General features: G+C 40.2%; 2 protein-coding genes across 2 annotated transcripts in view; one reads left to right on the top strand and one right to left on the bottom strand.

Annotated features, from left to right (window-relative positions):
* Positions 1 to 348: 348 nt before the first annotated feature.
* On the top strand, positions 349 to 10,066 carry nxpe3 (neurexophilin and PC-esterase domain family, member 3). Its single transcript, XM_034213822.1, has 6 exons — positions 349 to 562; positions 5,231 to 5,425; positions 5,989 to 6,767; positions 7,293 to 7,363; positions 7,459 to 7,677; positions 7,755 to 10,066. The coding sequence occupies exons 2-6, from the start codon at positions 5,333 to 5,335 to the stop codon at positions 8,318 to 8,320; spliced, it is 1,728 nt and encodes a 575-aa protein (XP_034069713.1). The 5' UTR covers positions 349 to 562; positions 5,231 to 5,332; the 3' UTR covers positions 8,321 to 10,066.
* A 1,626-nt stretch (positions 10,067 to 11,692) lies between these two features.
* The window catches only part of me3 (malic enzyme 3, NADP(+)-dependent, mitochondrial), a 21,193-nt gene continuing 15,495 nt past the window's right edge, over positions 11,693 to 17,390 (bottom strand). Inside the window, exons 12-15 of the mRNA XM_034213790.1 lie at positions 16,651 to 16,793; positions 15,956 to 16,129; positions 13,169 to 13,267; positions 11,693 to 13,090 (exon numbers count right to left, since the gene is read on the bottom strand). Coding sequence (XP_034069681.1) covers positions 12,929 to 13,090; positions 13,169 to 13,267; positions 15,956 to 16,129; positions 16,651 to 16,793 — 578 coding nt within the window. The 3' untranslated portion in view covers positions 11,693 to 12,928. The remainder of the gene's footprint in view (positions 13,091 to 13,168; positions 13,268 to 15,955; positions 16,130 to 16,650; positions 16,794 to 17,390) is intronic.

Here is a 17,390-nt window from a genome sequence, read left to right as displayed (position 1 = left end):
AATCAAACTGACAAAAAGTACACGGACCGTGTGTGTGTGTGTGTGTGTGTGTGTTTGTGTGTTTTAGTGTGTGCGTTAGTTTTAATGACCCCCATAGAGCTCAGTTTCTAACTCGAACCCTGTGAGTAAATGTTTACCAGGTCATAATGCATGATAACAGGATAAAGGGGTTGTACTGTATTTATGAGAATTAGTTAATAATGAATGCATTTCCTCTCAATGTATTTTGTTGTGTGGAGATACGTTATATATCCTTTACTTTGAGAGGCTTCCAGGGTTATGTGTTTAGTAGCCTACTAACCACCAGAGGACGCAACAGCAAGACCGACGTACCCTTTTAAACCCACCCCCTCCCGGGTCCTATTCACCGGAGCTGTCAGTACCATGGTCGGTACCCAGGACCATAGGCTGACGCTCCTCCAGTCTACCACCGACTCTGAGTTGCCACCCAAGCCGCCGGTGTCGCCTCTCCTGCTGACAGAACCGTTAACATCACCCCCCTCCCCTCCCGGTCCTCCGGCTGTCCAACGGTCCAATATCCAGCTAATGGTTACCATTCGACGTAAGTAAAGGAGCATACATGGCTCTTTAACCGTATATAACGTTAGCTGGTTTAACATTAGCTTACATGATTGTATAAATATACGAATGACATTATATGTTGGATTTCACACGTATATGTCACATGTTATTATCCTGGTGTATTTGTTGTTAGCCGTTCATGTGATAGTCAGCAGCTAACCCTTGTGATGTCTCAAGATGGAAGAACCACAGGGAGGTTTTAGAGTCACTACTAAAAGACAGAGCGATTTATACGGCTGTTAAATCTTCATTATATAACTTGTAGACATTAATAGGCGTGGGTAGATGTGTCGGATTAACAACTGGCACAGCAGCTTTGATTTGGACTAGCCTTAGTGGATAAAAGAAGCATTTGAACTGCAATGCAAATGTTCGAGAGGTCCAACAACACCAACAAAATAGTCGATTTAGATAGATCCATTGGTAGAAGAAGTAGTCATTAATAGTAGTATAGTCATTATTTACTTAAGTAAAAGTAGTAATACAGTGTAAAAATACAAGTAAAAGTCCTGCATTCAAAATGTTACTCAAGTAGTTCGTCAAAAAGCATTTGAATAAAAAAGTAGCCTACCAAAAGTAAAAGTGCACTTATGCATAATGGCCATTTTAAGCACCAGATATTTAATTATTTTATCAATTGTATTACAATTATTGGTGCATTAATGTCTTCATCCCTTCAATGTTGAACTAAGGTAAGGTGGGGTTCATTTGTATTACTTGAACCACTACTTGGTAGTTTAACCTATAATAATGTGTGTCGATGTATATGTTGTGTTAATAACCGAAATCTGCAAAGTAACTAGTGATAAATAAGTCAAATACATATTGTGAGTAGAAAATACAACATTCGCCTACAAAATGTAGTGAAGTAAAAGTTTTAAGTAGCATAATGTAGAAATACTCAAGAAATACTTTAAGTGCAGTACTTCAGTAAATGTACTTAGTTACATTAAACCACTGTAGATGTATGGGCTCAGAACAGTCTCATAATACACACATGCACACAGAAGGATTCACACTTGTATTTCATGATCCACACTTGTGTTTTTCAATGCACACACAAATGTGTTCCGTTTTATATACATGTCAATAAAATCCAAATACAGAAAAAAGTTTTACATATGTCTTTTTGATCCAAACATATTTGTTTTCCATTTAAAACCGCTGCACCTGCAAACACAACCCGCTTTCTGTGCATGGATCGCTGTGCATTCGTGTGTGGGTTTTTTGAGACTCCCCTGACGGTCACCCGATTCGTACTTGTAATTTTTTCTATCTATAGCCAGTGCCAGGGTATTCCTGGGGTAGGCTACAGCCATACCAAGAAATGGCTTAGCCCCACTTTAGCCCCACCCAGGGGCGGATCTAGAAAAATATTCATAGGGTGGCAGGAGATTTTGAGGGATGGCATCCCCTGGCAGAAGTATATGCTGATTTAATCACAGTCATATCAATCAATGTTAACTTGGAAAGCCACAATATTTATATTTTAACTCAATAACATTAGGTGACATTATTGTGGCACATGAGTAAAGCCTTAAATAGAGATATATAAGGTGGCAGACATCATTGAATGAATTTTAACTGAACAATAACTGAATTAGTTTGTTTCACTCTTAGACCAGCAGAGGTACCAAATCTATGCAGACTGCTGCAATAAGTACATTCATTAACTGTCTCATCGATGTTTGTCTGAATTAATATGATAATATTAACAATTATATAATTCCTATCAGCTGTCAATCAGTGTTATGATTCACATATTCAGTGTTATTATTAAATAAACTATATTTTTTGGAGGAGTTAATGATGAATGTTCCTCAAGATGCTTGCTCACCCTCATATATCACAATTCAAAAGAATCAAAAGAGCAGTTCAGCACCCCACAACTTCATTGCAAACAGTTACAACCTTGACTTTACATCAGAAAGAACAAACATTAAAGAAGTGACTAACTGCATCAGTTAGGGTTAAAAAACGTGTATTCAGCTAAAACATCGCTGCAGTTATTATCCATTGGAAAGTCCTTACCTACTGGCCTAGTTAAATCAAAGTGGTTACTTTTTTTTGGCTGGGCAGTGTAGTTTTACACACCGTCTTATTTGACTTTCTCAGGACTTAAAACAGTTCAATACATTTGACAAATTTGACTTGGATGTATTTTTCAATTTTTTTTTTTTTTATAGGATATATACATTTCGGTTAACCGTTTTTTTGGGGGTCGAATATTCGAATATACATTTGCTTTCAAATTCCCATCCCTAGTAGGAACATTGCAGCCTTTCATTGCAACAGGGGATCAAGTTCCTTCCTGCCGCAACACGTTGGTAGCTCAAAGCAATTTCTTATCAGGAATCTGTTCATATTAGTTCATGCCATGCTAGTTGCAGTCTGACCTATCGTACTCATTTAAAAAGGAAAGCTGTAAAGAAGGAAAATGCATAGAGGTTATCACTGTGGAACGTCATCATCAATGGGTCCAAACCATTTTTTATAGACGGACATTTGACTGTGCATACAACTGATTATCAGTTCACAAAATGCAAGTTCAAATATAAACCCAAAGCAGAAATAAAGGAAAGGTGAAGTAGGGCTGGGCGATTTTTTCGGTTTTAACGATTAATTTGCATTTTTACTTTCCTACGGTTTGTGAAATGGCTGAACCGAAAAATCGCGATTTAAAAACATTTCTAGACTCCGCAGATTTGTTTTGCTTTAAGGGACTCCGTAGTAGCTTACTCTCTCACTTTCCAGAACGCGCACAAAACTCAGCCACATTGCCTGTGACTACCCGATCTGCAGCTCTGTGTACACATATATCACTTAAATTATTCAATACATCCTTTGTACTGAAGTATTCAAGAGTAAATAAAGTAAATAAAGTTTAATATAAATGATTTGCTGTGGCCAATTGTTTTCATTGCATTTCACCCGTGTAAATCTCTGATACCACCCAATGAATGCATTGACTTGCTTGTAGAACCACGCTACACAAAACAGATAGCAACACCTATACAAACTATTTAAAAAAAAGGGGCTACTGTATCGACCTATATAAAGTATATACATTTTTTTTTTCTTCAAAATACCAAAAATATCTTGCATTTTAGCCATGCCTCATTTCGCTCTATTTGCTCTTTCCAGCGCTGTTTTTGCAGGGGGCTGATTCTGTGAGCTGCAGCTGACCACGCCCCCCTGCAGGAGAGGGGAGCGTGCTCTGAGATCAGCTGCTGGGCGGTCTGTAGAGGGGGGAGGAAAAGAGATCTCCGTCCTCCGTGTTTTATTCTTATAGAAGTAAGAAGAGAAGTAATGGGGCAGAAACCCTCCTTTTTACGCAGCGGTCCAGACATAGACATCAAACGGCGACACATATTCAGTTGGCAGTTACTTTGGCATTAGGGCAGGGATATCTAGATACTTCCCAAGGTCTGACATCATGAAGTGTGCTACTTTTAAAGCAAGCAACGATGTTTTCAAATCTGTAATAAAAAAGCTCCTCAAAAACACTATCGAAGCAGTTCCTGCCGTTGCTACGTTAGTTCAAACAGTAACAACGGACTACTTTTCTTAGCGGATGCATGTCAATTTAAATCAATACATAAAACTATTTTTTAAGTCAATAAAATCATTTTCTAAATCCATAAAAGCATTTCAATTAATATTAGGAGTCATGTCGTTACTTTGTTGAGAATGTGGCCATGTTTAATAAGCGGGATAATGTGCACATTGCATAATGTGCCTTCATGCCGATCTAGATCCCTCCGCAAAAAAAACAAAAACACGGCTCGTTCGCAGGCGAGAGCCGGCTCCCGTCGTTCACTTAAAAGAGCCGGCTCGTTCGCGACCCACACATCACAACTGACAGTGTCGTCTACCTCCCAGTCAGAGCAGGACAAAATTGAAGCTGAGCTGTCATCCTATTTGTTGTCGTCTGAGACAGACCCTGATACAGACCCACTGCAGTGGTGGAAGCTATATGAAGCTAACTTCCCAAGACTGAGTAATCTGGCCAAGAAATATCTCTCCATTCCTGCCACCCTTCGGAGAGGGTTTTCAGTACGGGGGGTAACATTGTAACATGCCAAAGAGCATGCCTCAAGCCAGAGGCAGTAGACAGGCTTGTCTTCCTCGCGAAAAACCTGTAGACAACTTCCTAGAAAGTTAAAGGGATGTTATTTTGTTTGAGGGTATTTTTTTATTATTCATTTCATTATCATTATTTATTATTTGTTGTATTTCATTTTACAAGTTTTTTCAGGGATGGCCTAAAAGACATTTTTTTTTCAGTTTGATTTAAAAAAAATCTTTGCACATTAATGACAGCCAAGTGCCGTGGTGCTGTTTTTATTTTATTATTTTTATTCTTGAACAACTGATTTGTTCACATAGGCCTAGACTACTTGGTAATCTCATTTATTTGTATTGTGTTAATAAAGAAAATATGTATTTAAATGTTGCCTTGGTCTGGTTTGTTTAGAAAAAAACAGAAAAAAATCGAGGTTTAAATCGAAAATTGTCCATTAGTTAGAAAAAAAATCGCGATTTTATTTTTAGGCCAAATCGCCCAGCCCTAAGGTGAAGACAATATGATTTTTAAATGTTTCTTCATACTCATAGTACTTTGTTTGTTCACCCTTCTCGATTACAGAGTTTGCCAGTATCAGTCGCTGAGGATGTTATGATGCCATCATCGCCGGTGTGACGACTGAGTGAAACCGGGCCTGATCATGGGAGACAGAAGGAGGTCACCATGTGCAGAAATGTGTCCAAATATGCGCTCATCTTCCTCTTTCTAGCCCTGTCCGGCTTCATCTTCCTGTTGCGCAACATTCACACTGTGGAGGTCAGGAGAGAAGTTTGCTACATGGGTTTACTGAATCACCCTACTATTACTTCATTTCATTTTGATATTGCTTTAGCTTATGCGGATAGTTAAAGTGCAGACAATTCCTTAGAAACTGAATGGAAATGTTATGTTTTATATAACTTTTGACACTAAGGATGACTATAATTTCTCCACTTCTAGTTTCTAAGATCCCCACGTTTATATATGTTTAGTACTTTATGTCCTTTTTTAAATGTTACACAACCCTTTGTTTTAAAAAATTATATTTAAAGTATTATTCTGGTTTTCTTTTGGATTTGTGCTTATATAATATTGCTTTGTAAATCCAAAACCATTTAATGTTGTTTTATGTTGCACATTAACTTCCTATTTTTGTGCAGTTCACTTAAACTTGCACAGCACTTTGGCCAACTCCGGTATTTATGAACATGCTATATAAAGAAACTTGACTCGACTCGACTTTTACTGAGAAAGCTTTTGTAAAAAGTATTTATTCCTTTTATGGATTTTTATGATAGGCCGATGGTCACATGTCTTAACTCTCCTTCCTTTCTCTACAGAACTGGAACTGCCACACTATCTCAGCCCTCTACCAGCTCCAGAGCAGGATCCAGTCGTCCTTCCTCCCCGTGAATCTGCCCACCTTTCATCACAACCGCTCCTTCTGTGCACATCTGGGCCAGAAACCAACGCCTGAAGATGAACTGGAGGAACGTTACCTGTTGGACTCCATCACCTGGCCTGGACCCCCGCCTCGCTCCTCACCCCGCGCCCTGCGCCAGACGAGCGACCCCGTGCACAGCCTGTTCGCCGTCCTCCCCACTCAGGGAGGGAGGGAGTGGCATGTGGGCGACCAGCTGGAGGCGCTTGTCCAGATGCACGACTTCCAGGGTCGTCCAAAGCGCTACGGAGGGGATTTCATTTTGGCCAGACTGCACTCCCCAGAGCTGGGAGCAGGCGTAGCGGGTAAAGTGCTGGACCACAAGAACGGATTTTATTCTGCTATGTTCCCGCTTCTCTGGGTGGGTTCTGCACAGATTGAGATCACACTGGTGCACCCGAGTGAAGCGGTGGCTGTGCTGCGAAGGCTGAGGGAGGAACGGCCTGATCGGGTGTTTTTTAAGAGCCTGTTCCGCCTGGGCTTCCTGTCTGAAACAACAGTCTGCAACATGTGCCTGCCCCTTGAGCAGCCTCTGTGCAACTACACTGACCTCTACACAGGCGAGCCCTGGTACTGCTACAAGCCTAAGATGCTCAGCTGTGACAGCAGAATCAACCACGCCAAAGCAGGCTACCAGAAACACCTCATCACCAACAAGGAAGCACTGCTCTTCCAGAGGTTTGTAATGCGGAGGAAACTAATCGTAATATGATATATATTTGAGATGTAGTAAGGCATTATTCTCCAGACCAAAACAATAAATATATTCATTTTTCTTACAAGAGTTAGTGTTCAAAGCATAATATATATATATATATATATATATATCTATAGCCACATAGTATATAGTATTCTTAAGAAATAAGTGAATTATAATCCAAAAACAAAGTCAAAATAAGTCCAACGAATGGATGAGAGGAATCTGTAATGTCAATAGTGTAAGGAGTTGATTCGTTAAAACATGTTGGGCTCTAAAAACGATAAAAAAGCAACTAAAGTCAAGGACACAGAAATGTGGAAAGCACTCTGACAAAGAAAGGACTCAACTGTCCTCAACAATTAAAACCAGTTTAACGGAAGTTAAAGATTGAATAACACCAGACTTCAGAGGTTCAAAGCCTTTATTGTCATATGCGGTAGTTATGGCAATGAAAATCTTAAGTCTTAACCTTTACCTCATTCATTCTTTGTCTTTTGTCATAGTGGTGTAAACATTAAAGTTCCCATACACGCTTCAGGACCCGACGGAATCGACGTTCTGCCCCCCAGGAAAGGTACAGTATCCCTGCAGAGTGTGTGCCTCATGTCCTTTGCTTTGATTTATTCCATTAATTTAATTTTGTTTGCCACATTTCTCGCTTTGCATCAGAGGTAGAGGTAGAAAGCAGCAGTGTAAAACCAGAGCCAATTAAGCTAGCCCCGTCTGGATATTACTACGAGGACTCATGGAGGCCATTAAGTGGCATTACAATGCGCCAGTTCAACGAATCATCCGCTGTCACTCAGTGTTTGAAGAACAAGGTGATCAACATGTACGGAGACTCTACCGTCAGACAGTGGTTCGAGTACCTCATCACTTTAGTACCAGGTGAGTTCTCTTTTTCCCTCATTCTCACACTAACTTGTATATTCCCACTGCAACTTCCATCTGTTCCCCTTCCCCAGGGTTGAGGGAGTTCAATTTGAACAGTCCTATGAACGTGGGGCCTTTCATGGCGGTGGACAGCACCCATAATATCCTGTTGAAGTACCGTTGCCATGGCCCGCCCATCCGCTTCTCCACCGTCATGGCCAGTGAACTGCGGTACGTTTCAAACGAGCTGGACGGCCTCTCCGGGGGGCCAAACACTGTGGTGGTCCTCAGTATTTGGGCCCATTTCAGCACCTTTCCTGTGGAGGTGTACATACGGCGGCTGCGTCACGTCAGGCGGTCGCTGGTGAGACTTCTGGACCGGGCGCCGGGGACGATGGTTGTGATTCGCTCGGGGAACCTCCAGGCCCTGGACCCGGAGGTGAGCCTGTACAACAGCGACTGGTACTCCCTGCAGCTGGACGAGGTGCTCAGGTCCATGTTCAAGGGGCTGAACGTGCTGCTAGTGGACGCCTGGGAGATGAGTTTAGCTCACCACCTTCCTCACGCCCTGCATCCTCCGCCGGTCATCGTCAAGAACATGATAGACACGCTTTTGTCGTACGTTTGTCCAGATAAGACAAAGAGACAACTTACATAGGAGAGGATGACGATACTGGATCTTGTTGTTGAGGAGTTCATTATGTGATGTTTTTTCCGAAGGTACACACCCTTTAAATACGATCTTTAATGAGAGATTTGCCTGATTCAAAGTACTGTTCTCTGTTTTGGTTTGTTTTTAAACTAATTTTGTTCTGAAAATGCCAAAGCCTTTGGCGCAGTGATTGTTACTTTCCATCTGCTTTTGGTACCAAAGTGTTGTGTGTGTGTGTGTGTGTGTGTGTGTGTGTGTGTGTGTGTGTGTGTATGCATTTTTAAAGTAATAATCACAAAGATTTACCTTCAACTGAATGTATTTTAAGTGATTTTCCAAATGAGGTAACCCTACAATGAGTGGGTCTAATGGTTCACGCGTGAAAGTCTTTGCATTACAAACAGGGTGTGGCATATTCCTGGGTAAATGTACAAGATGCACAAAGTTAGTCAAGCGTTTCCCATCAGCTTGGATTGCCAAAAAGAATAGGACGCAGCTCATGTAAAAAGACTAGCTCTCCAACTCTCTTGTGTTCATTCTTTTCTGGTCTGAGCTTCCACTGCGAGTAAACTGTAACTCTCCAAACTAAATAAAGATGAATACATACCATACAATTAAAGTTAAAATACTTACGTCACACAGGCAAGTTTTAAAAACCCACCTGGAAATACTGCTTACCGACATGGTTTCGCCAAAGAGAATGAAATGGAAATCATCGAGACTTTACGTTGTCCATATTTGTGGTTGGTATGCTTTCAAGGTTGCAGTTTAAACTTTATATTTATGCATATCTTTGTTCGTTAGTTGTGCCAAAGCTGAAGACTCAGTGAGTTTTCATCTCGAGATTTTCCTCAGGCTGTTCGGTGTTAAAATTATATTATGTTCGGATGTTGAATACACTTAATTAGGTCAGGCTATTTAAAATGAAACACTGCTTTCTCTGATTATCTGTTCTGCAAAATACTCCTTTGTTAATTATCATCTATAAATGTGTTGGATTTATTTTATAGTTAATGTTAATTTAGGTGTTTACAGTACATATCATCAATGGAACTTCTTTATCAGACCAAAGTTAAATACTGACTGCATTTATATTACTTTTATCCACATTTCTTTACAAATTTATTTTAAAACTTGTTATTTAAAGGCAACCTGAAACTCTGGTTGACCATCATTTTCCACAATTTACTTTTGGGATTTACTTTCTGCTTTTATATGCTCAAACGTCACTTTGAAGGTCTGGCTTTATTTGTGTATCTTTGGAGTCCATCCACATTGTGTCAGTTCCTATTGCTAATGTTACTTTCTACGTTAACGGTTATCCTTTATGCCGTCCCATGTTTATCGTAAGACAGCGAAGTTTGAAGGAGAGGTGGTTATCAGGTCTGTGTGATACAAAGAGAAATATGTGCCTGTCTAATCCTGCTTGTCTCTGACGACGATCAGACGCCGACTTTTAACAGACTTTGTCAAAACTCATTTTAATAAGAACAGCATCATCACTGTCAAATGTTTGCTTTAATAACTCTTAAGACGAGCAGCTCATGACTCTGTTTTGTCATTCGCTTTCTCAAACTGGAGATTAGATTGAAGAAGCTTCGAGATTAAGGTAAATAACATATCGATAAAATGTGGGTATGATAATTGTCACGATAAATCAGGATCATGACATGGTGATGCATCTGGTATCTTGCATTTTCCTGATCTTAAAACCTTTGGTACATTTCAATAAACTAAACTGTTAACACGGCAGCATTAGTAGCTCTGGTTTTTTGTTTAATTTTGTGTGTGTGTGTGAGAGATGTGGCAAAGAGGGCATCATTAAAACACGGACACAGCAATAAATAGGAACAGCATTAACAGTTTCATTCACACATGTTTTTTAAATAGACACAATTTACTGCAGATGCTCATTCCAAAGGACTTATAATTCAAATGCTTTCTGCTGTAAGTTAAAGGGCTCTCCTATAGGGAATTATTTGAAATGTTCACTTGTTTATGCACCAAAGAGGAAACAATCTGGGCTTCAAAATGTTTTTCAGTAATTTCATTCCAAGCATTTTAAAGAAATAAGAGGACTATAAAGAAGTGGATTAAAACCAACCCCACCCATGACGGCTTAAATGTTAAAAAAGACGTCGACAGAACAAATGAAAAATTAGTGCAAATAGCTTTCAGATGTGTTTGGGTCTCGGACAAACTGAAAAGAAAACTAAAGAAAAACTATTATACAACTTGCTGGCAATGGTTAAATCCCCAATACATCAGTCCTTATTGCTGCTTCCTGTTGGAATAACATGCAGGACAGAGAGGCTGAATACAGGATAAACAAAACTTAGCAAACAACTGAAAGACTGAGACTGAAAACGGTGTATGGGTCCACCACCAGAGATGTGCAGTTTGCTAGTGGAGCCTCGCAGATGGGAGTGCTGCAGCCCCCTCAGCACCCCCCTTCCCGCGTCCATTCGCGATGTCTCGCAGACGGTCCCACGCAGCTCCTCACAGCAGCGAGCCGCGCAACGTCCCGCCAACACGGCACCCAGACCCCACGCAGCATTCTCATCTGTTAGTCATTACTGGTGTCATTTTTCTGGTTGCTAACAAACGCCATTGTAACACATAATCACTGATGTTCCGCTGTAACAGTGGTGGACTCATCAGAACAGAGTGGGCGAGCTGACCAATCAGAGCACAGTGGGGGGGCAGGAGCTCCAACAAGCCGTTTAGGACAGAGAGTGAATACACATAGGATACTATACAGAGATGCTGTATGAGAAACCAATGTCACTTTGGAACATTGAACAATGTAAATCTATTTTAGTAGACCTCAACAATGGAATTATGATCAGTAGAAATGGCCATGTCATGGGACCTTTGTTATAAGTTAGCTAAATCAATCAAAACTAGGTAAATAATGCTTGTTACTTGAATCTGCTTTAAGAAAAATAAACAGTCTACATCCCAGCTCTCCGGAGAGTTTAATTTAATTTGATAGCCACTCATCCCTTACAACAGGAGCTCCAGATAGATTATTATAAGAGGAAATAGGAAGGGTATATTTCAAGTGTGTTATGCATAGAAGTTATTGGACTTTTTTCTTATCGACTCTAATTGTAATTCAGTCAAATGTAATTGACTAAATGTATTGTAAATTGGGCTTATGAACACATGATCACTACTGTGTAATATATGTTTGATATATTTAATAAGTACAATACAAGAAAAGCTCAAGTTTAATTTGTGGGCCGTATTACATTATACTTTTTGAATTTGCTGAGGGCCGACTCAAAATGTCGTAGTTTGGATACCTATGCACTCAAGTCTTTCATGCAGTAATCTTGTCTCAAAGAGAGAGGAAAAAAAGCCATGACTCTCACATTTAGTTGACCATTTTATTCAAAAAGTTTCATGTTCCCTTTAAAAACTTCAAGCATATCTGCCGGTACTAAAGCTGGCAGAGCATCATGTTGGCTAGGAGTTAAAGACACTGTAAAATATACAGTTCATCGATAACTTTTGGCAAAAACACCACAACAAGCATAAGGCTCTGTACAAAACTAGAGGAATAACACACCATTGTATACAAAAAACATCCTGAAGGTGCTTTTTCTGAACACATTCAAGAGAACAAAAGTGCTTTCCATCCAGAAGAACGGACTCTCGCGGGGAAACAGAATGACAGGCTGACTGTGGAGTGTTTTAGTCTCGTGAACAGATGGGAGTGTACAATTGGAGAAGTGGCTACAGTGTCGAGCCACATTTGTCCTCTTTGTGAACCACTGAACAATTATAGTCAGAACATGGAGCAGTGATGTCCTGAGGTCACACAGGACGAGGCACAGAGTTTGTTCAATGTTTCAAGTTACAAAATGAGTCTTCTGTAGATTTGTGTCAAGACAAGAGGAAGCATTGTGCGTTGCTGTGAGAATCTGCTCTCTGATTTCCTGCATTAGCTGTCAAAATTAATTTAGCGTTGCGTGAACAGCTTGATAATCTAATGTGTATAGATGTAGTTATAGCTAATGACATTTGATATACTGGGTGTGTATGCAGCTTAGAGTATTTCACTCATTCAATCCTTCAAACTGGTACAGAGAACTGAAAAGACAACAATTAAAGCACTGAAAGAGGAAATAGAAACTTGTACTTGACAATATAACACATAAAAGGTCATAGAGAATAACAGTTTGGCATCTATTATATGGATCACTGTACGTCTGCAAGGAGGGCACTAACATATTAGAGAATAATTGGAGAAGTTTCTGGGTAGAGGCGATGCATAACTTGTACTTTACACCACGGCAGCATAGTAGGACGGAGTATCAGGGCCATTTAAGGTAGAAACAATTCAAAATAAAGATAAAACTTGTAAATGTACGAGAAAAACTCACAGGAAAAATATTGTAATGTTCTCTGAAATCATAAAACTATAAATCGAAGTTCAGAAATCATAAAGCCACACATTTACGAGAGAAAAAAAACCTTGAAAAATAGTGGGGTTTTTCCTTTTTAATTAAGTGCCTTCACTTTTGTGTAGTTTTAATTTGTCTTCACCTGCGATGGCCCTGATACGCGGTCGTAGCATATTGATTTAAGGATAGAGACAGACAGAAATCACACGTCCTGGACGTTCATGGCCTCCTCCGGCCAGCTGTATTTGTCCAGAGTGAAGGAGTCGTAATCTGGGCTGTAGATGTGAGACAGGACAAACGCCTCCTTGTCTATTGGCTCAGGGTACAGAGAAGCCATGTTGTTTTTGTATGCATAGTTGACAATCTGGCAAAAAAGGAAAGGGATTAGATTTATTTAATACCCCTCAAAACTTCAAAATGTAATAGTGCAGGAGTCACTGACCTTCACTGCGATCTTGAAGGACACCTCTCTGATGGTGCTCAGAGGAGGGTACAGCCTCCCCTCAGCCAGGTTCTCCTCCGTCACCATCTCAGATATCGCCTGGAACAATTAGAATGATTTGATGAATAAGGAGAGTCAAAGTTAGGTAAGGTTGTAAACGTTACTCATCTACAGTCATAAGGGTTACAGTTGGCGGTTCAGGAAAGGGGAAATAAATCTGTTAACAATGCTCTCTCAAAAACCACAAGACAAAGTAATTTCAATGAGTCAATGGTCTAAATATATATACATATAAATATATGTATGTATTCACATATACATATATAATAATATATTATAGAAGATGGATATATATTATTCTGAAATGAACCAATCTGCAGAATGAGGGATTCTACTTTTTGGTACTCAATACTTTTGTACTTTTACTTGAGTAACATTTTGAATGCAGGACTTTTACTTGTAACGCTGGTACTTCTACTTTTTCTCAAGTACACGATCTGAGTACTTCTCGCACCTCTGTCTACCTGTGTCACCATTAGGCTATCTAGGTGTAGTCATGGACTCTGACCTGAGTTTCAACAGTCACATTAAAACTGTTACTAAATCAGCCTACTATCACCTAAAGAATATATCTAGGATTAAAAGACTAATGTCACAGCAGGATTTGGAAAAACTTGTCCATGCTTTTATCTTCAGTAGACTCGACTACTGCAATGGTGTCTTCACAGGTCTCACTAAAAAATCTATTAGGAAGCTGCAGCTAATTCAGAACGCTGCTGCTCGAGTCCTCACTAACACTAAGAAAGTGGATCACATCACTCCAGTTCTGAAGTCTTTACACTGGCTTTTTTTTCTTTTAATGTTTAATTGACTGATTTTAAATGCCATTTTCTTAATCTCTTTCATTTTTTGTAAAGCACTTTGAATTGCCTTGTGTTGAAAAGTGCTATATAAATAAACTTGCCTTGCCTTGCCTTGCCTAGGCGCATTCACACCGCAGTACTTTTCCCATAAAGGTTCATGAGAACTTAGTTCATGAGAACTCTTTAGTTCTCATGAACTAAGTACAGATCGCGTTCACACCGGAATAAGTCCCTGGGGGAGGATTAGGCAAATGAAGCCGCTGACGTCACTTCTTCTTCTTCTGCTTTGGGTTTACTGGCAGGCCGCAAACCACTTCACGGCGTATACTGCCACCCAAAGTCCCCGGCCGGAAGTCCCCGGAGTTGGGGACTAGCTCATCTCCACCGCTCCCATGTTTTATTTTGTGTTGCCATAAGTTAGTCTCTCTGCGTTTCTGCGCTGGGCTAATGCTAATGCTAATAATGCTAATGCGGGATAATAAAAATGGCGGCTTCACAAAACGTTTTGGGAGTTTTACGGGGCGTGGTTTGCAATCCGCCCAGCCAATCAGACACAGGAACCTTTTTCTCCCATGAAAGTCCCTGCTCTCTTATACCTCATTCACACCAACGCAACTCCGGTTCAAGCTCCGTGCTAGAGCTTTTCAGGTTCAGAACCAGTTCTTCGGTTTAGCTCTGGCTCTTTTCACACCGCCCAGAGTCCGACTGGTAATGCGTCATTGCGTCATCGTTTGCGTCATGACGTAACCGTTTGCGTGTCTGCTTCATAAAGCCAAACCGCCGGATGAAATCAGTTGCATTCATTTCTCATGGCTCTATCTGCAGCTTTTCTGTAGTCATTTCTGTGGTTTAGTTATATTCTTATGAAAAAGTGTACTCGTGTCAATAAAGGTTTTTTTTAAAACACAACTGCTTCCGAGGTCGGTCTTATTTCTTAAGGTGGACTGAACCATGAGTGTGGAGTAACGTTGTATCTTTCATTTAAATGAACTGTAACCTTCACCCAGGTATGTAACAGCTGTTCTCAAATGAACACGTGAAGTAAAGTTGAATATTTATAGTTTTATAGATTTATAATGAGTTATAATGAGAGGTGATCAACGTGAATGCTCAGGTTTCACCTTAACACGCAGACACGTTGCTTCACCATGAGCAGAAACCTTTATATATACAGTCTATGGCAGAAACACTGAAACTCTGAAACTCTTGTTAAGTTTCTCCATCGTTGTACAAACTGGATAAAACGCGGGCTTTTTGTTGTTGTTCAGGAGTTGATCTGTCTCTGCCCCCGCCTCGACGTAAGCGTGACGTATGTGGTGCTTTTGCTCTGGCCGGACAATTTTTTTGTGCTTGAAACGAACCGGATTCCGGAGCTAAGAGGCTGCTCCGCTGCGGTGTAACAGAAAAACCCGGTGCTTTTCAAGCTCCAGCTCCGAACCGACCCTGAAACACCGTTGGTGTGAATGAGGTATAGCAGGGGGTGATAAGGTTCTCATGAACTAATTTGAGTTACGGCTCTTTTTGGTGTGAACGCAACATTTCGGAACTATATCGGAACTAAAGTGGGAAAAGTACTGCGTTGTGAACGGGCCTATTGGTTGGTGTGTTAACATATTTTGACCAACATTTTTAAACAAAAATAACTTTTTTATGCCGCTGCCCTGGTCCCTTCCATCAACTGTAGGTAAAACACACACTATGGACAAGTACCTCATAAAATCACCCTATAAAAACGTATGTATCCCTTTATAAATACTACAAAGATGTAAGTGTGAACTAAATGGAGGAAAATCTAGCTGGTGTCAGAGCTAGAGTTTACACTACAGATGTTATTTTACAAAACAAAAAGTGTATCGTGTCACAAAATCACGTCCTCATTATACATGTCATGGAATCATTGACGTATGGTGACTGAGGACATTACCTCTGCTGTGGTGAGGAAGATGTCGTCAGATATGTGGCGCACTCCACAGGCAATAACGCCCAAAGCGACTCCGGGGAAGACGTAGGCGTTGTTTCCCTGGCCGGGGATGAAGCTGCGCCCGTCAGCTAGCGTCACTTTGTCGAACGGACTGCCACTGGCGAAGATGCCCCGGCCCTGAAGAAGAGCGGAGAGGAAAGATAGCAAGGAAACACAAAGAGAGAGTGTGAGTCACTTCAGTGGAAACAACAAAGTGTCCTTTATTGGTTGATTTGGGGGGCTTTTTTATTGTGTGACTGCAGAGAGCTGAAATGTAAAAGTGCACGTGGATTCTTTTAGCAGTTTTATGCAAATTCACATGCAATAAATTACAGATGGAGCAGTGATGTGCCAGAAAATGTAGCAATGCATCAATTGAACATTTTAAATATATCATTAACACTTTAAATTGTATACCCCATTTATCTAGGCCCTTTTTGTTTTGTTTTATGTGTCACACTGTGGGACTGCGGAAAACGGTATCTCGAGATTTCTGGATGTATGTAATTTTGACAATAAAGCTGACTTCGACTTTGAATTCAAGCCAATAATAAAATAAATACAGCTGGGAAAATAAGACATATTTAATTAAAAGAATATGCTTGATTAGGAAGAATATGCTGCTTTAATGCTTCAGCTTCAATGCGTCTGATGTGTACCTCAGTGAGGTTGTAGCACTGCTCCGCGGTGCACTCGGCCTTGCTGGTGGGATTACTCAGAGCGAAGATGATCGGCCTCTCGTTGAAGGACGCCATGCCTTTAATAATCTTCTCAGTAAAGGCTCCTGGGATAGCTGCCACTCCTTCATGTTTAGGACACAGGAAATAGGAAGAAAAAAAACGTCAACAAAACACATTTCAATGAGACAATGGCAAAAGATGGCTCAGATTGTAGGATGTGTAGGACTCACATGGGTCAATTATTATCAAGTAAAAATCTCCAAATTGCAGGTTGTTTTGTCCGACTGATTTGTTTCAACTTTTAATTATTCAGTCATCTTTAATTTTAAAACACAGAAGATGTTAGCTGAAACAAAGACATGTTATAGTTGTTATTAAAAGTCTGGGAATATCCTCCAGTTTATTACACATGCAGTGTTAATAATAATAATAATAATAAATTGAATTTATATAGCGCTTTTCATATTCTCAAGTCTCAAGATTTGTGTTGAAATTAAGAATCATGACTGACATTCACACCTAAAATCTTTATGAAACTTTGAGTAAGTTAGTGGATTTGGAGCTAGTTGTTATTTTGGAGGGACAGCATTCACCTGTTACAGCTTTCTCTGTTTTTCCACAACTGATCAGGAATGACCATGAATGGGCGAAACAAACAATGCGAGTTATAACAGGTCTTTTTATTTTCACACCGTTAAAAACCACGACGTGACCTTTAG

Source organism: Gymnodraco acuticeps, unplaced genomic scaffold, assembly GCF_902827175.1.
Source record: "Gymnodraco acuticeps unplaced genomic scaffold, fGymAcu1.1, whole genome shotgun sequence".
Taxonomy (NCBI): Eukaryota; Metazoa; Chordata; class Actinopteri; order Perciformes; family Bathydraconidae; genus Gymnodraco; species Gymnodraco acuticeps.
The sequence above is the reverse complement of the archived record's forward strand: the minus strand, read 5'-3'. Positions and strand labels throughout refer to the sequence as shown.